We start from the raw sequence: 9,791 nt of genomic DNA on the forward strand, positions 1-9,791 counted from the left end.
TTTTGATGCAGTGCCGCCTGAGGGATCGAAGGTCACGGGCATTCCAAGTTGGTTTTCGGCCTTGCCGCTTCCATGCAGTGGTTTCTCCAGATTCTCTGAACCTTTTGATGATTTTATGGACCGTAGATGATGAAATCCCTAAATTCCTTGCAATTGTACGTTGAGGAACATTGTCCTTAAATTTTCTCACGCACTTGTTCATAAAGAGGTGAACCTCGCCCCATCTTTGCTTGTGAATGACTGAGCAATTCAGGGAAGTTCCTTTTATACCCAATCATGGCACCCACCTGTTCCCAATTCGCCTGTTCACCTGTGCGATGTTCCAAACAGGTGTTTGATGAGCATTCCTCAACTTTCTGTCTTTTTTGCCACCTGTCCCAGCTTATTTGGAACGTGTTGCAGCCATAAAATTCTAAGTTAATGATTATTTGCTAAAAACAATAAGGTTTATCAGTTTGAACATTAAATATCTTGTCTTTGTAGTGTATTCAATGTAATATAGGTTGAACATGATTTGCAAATCATTGTTATCCGTTTGTATTTATGTTTAACACAACATCCCAACTTCATTGGAATTAGGGTTGTATGTACATTTTGTGATTAGATTTAGTAATCTGGTTACATGTAATTTGTTACTCCCCAACATTGGGTGCCCTCACTTGTCACTCCAGGGTCCACGGTATTCAACAAAGCCCCATGGATTCCTCAGCCTCAGAAGCAAAATCTCATTTGCCTCATGCCTCACCTGAAAACACAAGAAATCATCATCAAGGATGATTGTACGCTGTCATCATTTGCAATCAGATGAGATCATAAAGTTTGGTCATGATGAGCTCAAATGAGATCATGAAATGATCAAATTGTTTGACATCAAATGAGATGATGCAATGCTAACATTGAGATTTTAGATCAAGTGAGATGAGACATTGGAAAATGATGAGCTGTAATACATGAAATTATGACATGATTAAATTATAAAGTGATACAATGTGATGAAGAAATGATGGGACTACGAGATGCGATAAATAGGATTTTGAGCTGATAAAATTAGATGAGACAACATTTAGATAACAAGAAGATTCGAGATAGATTATGAGGTGAGTTTATGAAATGACACAAAAATAAAATGAGATGTGATGAGAAAAATATGATTATGAGATGATAAAATAACAAGATGAGATACAGTGATAAAATTATGAAATGAGATAAATTGAGACTATAAAATCATGTGATGAGCGTAAAACAGATTATCATGATGAAATAAGATGCTGATATCAAGTTGTTTGAGTTGAGAACTTTGGATACTTTCCTGGTCCGTTTCGGTGATGGCGTAGGCATGGCCCTTTATCAGCCCGTCAGCATTTACCATACCAACCTCCTTGTAGTTGTTGGCCTGCGCAGACACACACACACAAAAAGCCCCTGCCTGTTACGAATGTAAATTTGCATGCTGGGACATCTCCCATGTACCTGAATAAAGCAGCTAAGCAGGCTGCCTCGGGCGAGGGCTGCTGTCAGCAACCTCCAGAAGACGCGAGGCGTGTGAGAAGAGACGGGCAGCGAGTACGCGATACCGCCTGTGAAATCCTCCATCCCCTCCGAAATGTTGCCACCCCTCAGACTTCCGTACGATCCGATTAACCTGCAAGCGTACCAGAAATGGTTAAAATGATGCAAGGACCGCGCGGGGCCATGTCAGACTTTACGACGCAGGAACGTATGCTTGTAGTGGCGGAACTGACTTGGCGTAGGCCTTCTCCACCAGGGCGCTCCAGTACTCGTTGCGGGTGTGAGAGTAGCTGAAGAGCAGACGGCCCTCTCGCACTGGCAGCTTGTCATCCACAACCACCTCCACCCACTCACCATACTGCCAGAACTACACGGGACACAGGGGCAGACAAGAACCATCATTTAGGTGAATCGCGCAGGAGATGGAGTGAAAAGACATCAACTCAGTGAGCAAATAAATATAAAACACAAAAGACAACCCAGAAACAAGAGATTAACCACACATTAAAGCGTCTTTCATCATCTATATTTAGTCTAAATGTGATGTCAAATTGTACAAGACAGACGGTGAAAGCTGTTAAATGAGTTGAGTGATAAAACGTACAGTCCTCTCGCCCTTTTAAATGTACCTGCACTTTCAAAGTGAGTAATTGGTTGTGACACAGGATGTGTTCTCTACAGGCCTGCAGCTGTATGTGTGCGTGCGTGCGTGCGTGCGTGCGTCATTGGGTATTCACTACCTGCATGCCCGGACTGCTCTCAAATCACCCTGACAGGGCGAAATGAGTTTACAGTCCCTCGGTCCTGCAAGTTAAGTCATGTCACATTCTCGTTAGGAGTCTCCAACGGGCCGCTGCTGCACCCAGGGAAAACAGCGAACTGCTAATACCGCTAAATTCTTCAACAATTTTTGACAAGAATGTGAATGCACCTCTACTTCGAGCATTCCCATTACATAAGCTCCTCCTATTTGGAAACATTATTTTCAGGTACGTGCCAAAACATTTGAATGTCGAGGGAAGGTCCATTTATTTCAATAATTAGTTTCAAAAAGTGAAACGTGTATGTTATATTGGTTCACCAAACACAAAGTGAATTATTTGAAGCCTTTATTTGTTTCAATTTTAACGATTATGGCAGAAAGACAAACAAATAAACAAATCCAGTATTTCACCAAATTAGAATATGTCTACCAAGCTAGTCAGCTCATTAATGCAAAACACCGACAGAGGTTTTCCTCAGCCTTTAAATGGTCTCAGTCTGGCTTAGTAGGCTTCAGAATCATGGGAAAGACTGCTGACTTGATGGTTGTGCAAAAAAAACATCATTGACACCCTCCATAAGGAGAAGAGGTCTCAAAAATAAATTGCAAAAGAAGCTGGATGCTCACAGGGCGCTGTAGCAAAGTACATTAACAGAATGTTAAGAGGAAGGGGGAAATGTGGCCGCAAAAGGTGCACAAGTGACAGGGATGACCGCCGCCTTGAGACGGCTGTCAAGCAAAGGCGATTCAGAAATCTGGGGGTGTTCTATAAGCAGTGGACTGAGGCTGGTGTCAGTGTATCAGAAACCACCACATACAGACGTCTGCATGACATGGGCTACAGCTGGAGAACTCCACGTGTCAAGACACTCCTGAACCAAAAACAACGTCAGAGGCGTCTGTCTGTGCTGGGCTAAGGAGAAAAAGTACTGGTCTGTTGTCCAGTGGTCCCAAGTCTTCTTTTCAGATGAAAGTAAATTTTGCATTTCATTTGGAAACCAACGTCCCAGAGTCTGGAGGAAAACCCGAGAAGCAACAAAAGTCAAGCTGCTTCAAGTCCAGTAGTGGTTTGGGGAGCCATGTCATTTGCTGGTGTGGGTCCATTGTCCACAGTCAACGCAACTGTCAACCAGTGCATTTTAGAGCACTTCATGCTTCCCGTTGCCGACGAGCTTTTTGGAGACAATGGTTTGATTTTCCTGCCCGCAAAGGCAAATCTACCAATACCGGAGACAAATTCCTTGTGTGTTTTTGACATACTTGGCAAATAAAGATGATTCTGATTCTGATACCTGGTTTAATAGCCATGGAAAACCAGCACCTGATTGGCCAGCAAACTCGGCTGACTTGAACCCCGTTGGAAATTGATGGGGTATTGTCAAGAGGAAGATGAGGGAACAGAAACCTCGAAATGCACATGGTCCGAAGGCCAATATCAAAGCAATTTGGGCTACAATGACACCTGAACTGTGCCAAAGGCTGATCGCCTTGATGCTGTCATTAATGCAAAAGGAGGCCCCACTAAGTACCGAGGGCATATTACTTTAATACGCTTTTCAGAAGGCTAACATGTTTGTGTTTAAGATCCTTTTTTTGTTGGTGACAAGACATGTGTGTGTCACATTTTGTGAAATACTGTATTTATTTATTTTAGTCTTTCTGCCATAATCATCAAAATTGAAACAAATAAAGGCGTGAAATATTTCACTTTGTGTGTGGTGAACTCATACAACATACAAGTTTCACTTTTGAAAGTAGTTTCAAAAGTGAAACTTAGTTGAATTCCAGAACTAATGTTGCCAAGGAGTAGGTAGGTTCATAGTTTGGGTGGTAGGTAGATAAGATGGTTTGCAGATGGGACATAGGTACAATATGTAGTAGGTAGGTTGGTAGGTACGTAAGTGTGTTCCAAATGTTCTGTCACGAAAAGGCATGGTATAAGAGCAGCTGTTAATAAGTCACTGATAACGAGCAGTGTGGTAGGTAGGTAGCCAGGTAGGTAGTGTAGTTAGGCAAGCGTACAAACGAAAAGGTGGCGACATGGGTAGGTGGGTTGGGTGGCAGGTAAGTGGGTAGCTAGGAAGGAAGGTCGGTAGATGGGTAGGCAGCCAGGTAGGTACAGTAAAGGTCGCTCAGTACGTAGGTGGGTTGGTGGGTGGTGAGTAGGTGGGTAGCTTAGTAGGAAGGTCGGTAGGTTGTTGGGTTAGTGGGTTGGGTGGTAATGAGCTTGGTAGTATTTGGATGGTAGGTAGGTACTGTACATTATAATACATGTAGGTAGGTTGGTTGGATGGTAGGTAAGGAAGGAGGGTATTAAGTAGGTTGGTAGGGTGGTAGGTAGTGATTGTTGGTTTACATGGGTGCAAAAGAAGGAATGAATTCAAGACAAAATGATGCCAGTTCTTTGGGGACTAAAGGGTCTATCTCACTGGTGGAGACGTCGCCGAGACAGCCAAGATATCAGAGGTTGAAGGAGGCATAAGTAGGGACGTCCAGATAAATCTTTCTGAAAATGGATTGCAGTTTTGTGATATTACTCGACATAATGTTTTTCTCTATAGTGAGCATATAGAGGAGTCGCCAAAAGGTCCATCCATCCATCCATTTTTGTACCGCTTAACCTCACTAGGGTCGCGGCCGTGTTGGAGACTATCCCAGCTGACTCTGGGCGGCAGGCGGGGTACCCTGAGGGTAATGGCACGTGACCCTAACCAGGATAAGCGGTGTTGAGAATGGATGGATGGAGGATTTCACTGCAACTTGTTGGCAAACGGGTGAGACTCCAGGAGACTCTGGGAGACGTCACCGCAACCAGCGGAGACTGAAGTCGCCATGGAATTCCCACCTCGTCTCCAGGCCAGTGAGATAGGGGTATAAAAGCACAAACAGATAAGACCACGGTCTCAGAGGAACTATTTGTGCTTATGTTTGCTTGAGTAATTTTGCGTTGGCGAGCTCCAAACAAGATGCAAGTCTCAGCTGGCCTGAGGTTTGTGAATGTCTCATTAGCAGCCTGATGGATGACATCAGAGGAGGATGTGTTGTGGTCTATCCACTTACTGTTTTACTCACCCTGAAATGGAAGATGCCCGCATAAGACTTAGACAGGCTTTGGTTGGGCGGCACCACCTTGACAAAGAGTTTGGGGTGCATGGTAAGACAGGACAGTGCCGCCAGCAGCCAGCAGTTACCTGGGGACACAAACCAATGTGTTTGTCAGTTATCGGCCAACCATATTGCTGTGAGGCAGCAGGAAATAGTGGCAAACAACTGGTCTCCTTTGGAGTGTAACTCCTGTTAGTGTCAATGCCTGGCTACAAACACACACAAAAATCTCTAATAAGTCGCATTCCTGTCCAAGAGAAAACATCTGTTCCGTGTTGTTTTTCAGGCTATATTGCAGCTTTTGGTGGTGTGGGGGGGAACAAAACAAAACTGTAAAAAATGGGAGTGCAGAGTCCCGCACGCACGCGAAGTTTTATTTTCCAGACATGGTCTGTTCCCATCAAGGAGGCCTCGATCATTCCTTATGTACTCACCTAGCTGACCTTGGCAGATGTCAGTGGTGCCGATGGTTCCCTCTACAAACACAGCTTTCTCACTGATGTCCTTCAGGGGTGGACAAACAACAGGACAGAGTGAGGGTCATCAACAATCTAAGTCATGAAATTTCCGAAGAAAGAAAATTGTGAAACATTTGTACTCCCAGGGGCCAGGACACATCATTAGGTACACCAATGCAAGAGCTTCATGACAAATTCTGCCTTCGTATAGATAACAATGCTCCTTTTTGATTGACACACCCTGAGAACTATTAACTCATTCACTGCCAGCCTTCCCAATTAGCATGGACATTTGACTTCTAAAGCCGTCAATGGCAGTGAATGTGTGAACATAACTTTTAAATCAAATGTAAAATAAAAATTTGATAATTCAATATAACGTATTGTAAAATGAACGCCTCTCCAACAGTGTCAATCAAAACACAGACAAACCTTATCTTTGTAATAAATTTAAAAGAAAATGTGCTCTACTTTAACAGGTGTGACTAATGAGGTGTCCAGTGATTATATTATGTTCCCACAATATTCAGTGTTTCCCATTGTCAAGTTTTCCCATTTATGATGTCGACATTTCCTACAATCCAACATGGCGGCAATGAATAGTGCGCTGGTCTTAGTGGCTCTCATAACTTTTTACACCAAGTACCACAATAATGACCAATATTAAAATACAATGGCGAAGTAGGCTAATGGCACAGTTAAAATGTATTGCACATACAGTACGTTGGTAAACTTTGCACGTAAATATTTAAAAGTAAACAGTTCATTGGATTAAATGCAAATGTACTGCACTAGAAAACTAAAAATATATAATGTTCTGGATGGTTTTTTTTTTTCTTTAAAGGCTATAAACAGGCTGTATGCATAGTTAAAGTTTGATTGTATGTGATGTTTTAAATATTATACATTTTATTTGTATTTAATTGACTGATTTCACATACTTTCACATACCACTGCAGAGAGCCCGCGTCCCACTAGTGGTACTCCTACTAGACTTTGAGAATCACTATTGATTCTATTGATTATAGTAATGAATTCAATCCACTTGTTGATACCGGAAGCACCGGAATAAAAACTGGTGAATAAAATCTGGCGGGTCTACCTTGGGTCTTTTCCACTTGATGGCCTTTCTGGGGTCATCTTCCTCCGGCATGCCGATAGACTTCTGCTCGGCTGGGAAGCTCTGATCAGAGAACATCTCGCCGGACTTGAGACACTTCTCCAGCAGACTCTGAAAGTCCTGATCCTTAAACCTGATCGGGTTCCCGAAAGAGCCCAAAGACGCCTCCATGCTGTCCGTGGCTGTCAGGAAACTGTGCAAGCGCTTGAATCAGCTTGTGGCTTAAATGCAGAGTGCACACCCAGGAAGGAAGAAAGAAGAGGAAGCCCCAGAAGGCACATGCAGTCTCTTCAGTGCTGCCTTAGCCTGGGAAGGTATGCAGAGCGCCAGGGAGGTACGACGAGTTGGAGTCAGGGTAATGGCACGGTGCCAGGAGCTTCTTCGATGCTGATATTTTAATCGTCCAGCAGCATTGAACAGAAACAAATGTGCACTTAAAAGGACAAGTCAGGGCAGGCTTTTTGGGTACTTGAATGCAACACACCCAAAAACTTTGTTTTGGATTGTTTTCTTTATTATTTGTGGCCTAAAATGATTAACATTCCAGTATGTATTTACAATTCATGTAACATATTTTCTTTTATCAATTGTATTTTCAGGTTAGGACGCTTGGTTGTCAGTTTCTTCGACGTGACACTAGATGGTAGTATACTCCAGCTACACTTGCCATGAAGCTTCCTGGCTGATCGGATCCTGGCAATGATAAATGGTAATAATTAAAAAAAAAAAAAAAAAAGGGGCAATGAATGGAAAAGCATGTAAATAATATCTTACCTATGAATAAACTGCTATACGCTCAATTCAGAGCCTCCACTTCCCCAATATGTTAATTATTGTGGGAATAATAAATGTGACTCAGTGCAGTTCTACACAAGCACAAACCACAACCAGAAGAATACAGTATGCATACTGTTTAACGAGAATTGCATGGTTGAGAAACAACGCTCAGTCAAGATTAGGAAAAAAAAAAAAAGTATTGCATTGAATGTCCATTTAGGGACAACAGTTTGTATGTTTAGATTTTGTTTAAGAAAAAAAGACGAAAAAATAAGTTACAGCTAAAGTATAATAACACAAAAGTAATAATACAATAAAGTCAATATTTACAGTATATATATATATATATATATATATATATGAGTTTTTATACTGCTGAATTTAATTTCATCCAATCATGCATTAGACAAGAACAGTTTATTTAGTTATTTTTATTGTATTGTTTTTATTTTAATTATCACCTATTAATCTATTTATTAAATTACCACTATTACATTCATGTGCTCCCTAAATAAAGTTGAATTGAGATGTGTAACTCTTCACGTAAACTAAAATAACATTTATAATAACTTTATTTAAAATAATATGATAGAATTGAATTTGAAAAATGTTATAACACTTTTTGATAGAGCTCAAATAAATTCCCCTTTTGGGATAAAAACAGTATGGTAAAAATAAAATTATACATAAAACTGAATTAAAATAAAATACAATAAAATTAAAGTATAATCTAAAGTAATAAAAAGTATAATGTGACATATCATTTTTTGAATCAAATAAATGTTTGAGCAAATAAATTAAAGATAGTAAAACAAAATTAAAAATATACTAGAATAAAATAAAATGAGGATATAAGTAAACATAAAATTATATAGGACTTTTTCTGCAGCTCAAGTTTAATTTTCGTTTAAGGGTAAAATCTGTATGATCAAATTAAAATTAAAACAATTAAAATAAGAATAAATTAAATAAATATTTCTAAAACTTGATATGAATTTCACTTTTTGATACTGCTCAATTGCATTTCCTTTCAGGGGGTTTGTATTATAATAATAATAATAATAATAATAATAATCAAAGGTTCAGCTCTTGTGCCGTTGGTCGTGTATTCCAAACACGAATTGACAAACAGTACACTTAGGACATAGATATTGTTACTGGCATCATTTTTGTCTTTCAAGTGGGGCAAACAAAATAAAGAAAAGAAAAGGAAGAATTGATTGATCCCAAACAAAACTCGGCGTCTCGTTACCAGACGTTGTCGTCACCAGTTTTTGTGTTTTTTTTTTTGTGTCGTGGGCTGGTCTAAACATATCAGGAAAGCCTTTCTATTGAGCACTTGTGAACTACGCTCTTCAGCCAATTTGAAGTGGACGTCCAATTACCATCTCCTTTGCCCTCCTCCCCCTTATATCAGTGCCATTCATGATGTTGAGGTGGATATCTATCTCCAAGAGCCTGTTGGCCCGCCGTGCTGTCTCTCCATCACACGCCTGATTACACTGCAAACGTGAGACTGACCGGGACTAAACAAACAAGAAGAATAGCGACACGGATCCGCCTAATGGTCACCATTGAAGTCCATTCATAGGCACTCCATTGTGTCCGTATGCTCTATGAGGCCCCCGATTATAGGAAGCCTTCAGTGACAAAGGTCAGAGGGCTGAGCAGACACTCCCACACCTCCGTGACCCGCTCTGATCCCACGACCCCGACGCCAGGAGCCTTCGGGTCCCGCTCGCTCTCCCTGCTGGTTAACCGGCTTTGTCCCGGCCCGTTTTATGCCGCATCACTCACGCACGTATCGGCCGAACGGTTCAGGGGACGCTGAGGGAAGGAGGGAGGGGACGTTGGTTCGCCTTGGCCACACTGAGGAGAAATGACTTGAATATAATGCATAATTCCCTATTTTTCGTTGTGTGAGAGAAGTGCCACAACTGGTTTCACAAGCGATACAAGTATATTTCAAGTTTTCCACTTCAAAGGGGGCCAGACAGTCAACTAGCACTTCTACAAAGAAATCTTACGAGAGCTGTATTAGAACAACTCGTGGCTGCTT

General features: G+C 41.3%; 1 protein-coding gene across 1 annotated transcript in view; it reads right to left on the reverse strand.

The window, feature by feature from the left end:
• capn12 (calpain 12) overlaps positions 1-7,254 on the reverse strand; it is a 29,705-nt gene extending 22,451 nt beyond the window's left edge. The window contains exons 1-7 of the mRNA XM_061681674.1: positions 6,938-7,254; positions 5,812-5,881; positions 5,345-5,463; positions 1,743-1,876; positions 1,471-1,642; positions 1,309-1,393; positions 660-744 (exon numbers count right to left, since the gene is read on the reverse strand). Coding sequence (XP_061537658.1) covers positions 660-744; positions 1,309-1,393; positions 1,471-1,642; positions 1,743-1,876; positions 5,345-5,463; positions 5,812-5,881; positions 6,938-7,126 — 854 coding nt within the window. The 5' untranslated portion in view covers positions 7,127-7,254. The remainder of the gene's footprint in view (positions 1-659; positions 745-1,308; positions 1,394-1,470; positions 1,643-1,742; positions 1,877-5,344; positions 5,464-5,811; positions 5,882-6,937) is intronic.
• Between the last annotated feature and the right edge of the window lie 2,537 nt (positions 7,255-9,791).

The sequence above is a fragment of the Phycodurus eques genome, chromosome 7 (genome assembly GCF_024500275.1).
Source record: "Phycodurus eques isolate BA_2022a chromosome 7, UOR_Pequ_1.1, whole genome shotgun sequence".
In the NCBI taxonomy this organism is placed as follows: domain Eukaryota; kingdom Metazoa; phylum Chordata; class Actinopteri; order Syngnathiformes; family Syngnathidae; genus Phycodurus; species Phycodurus eques.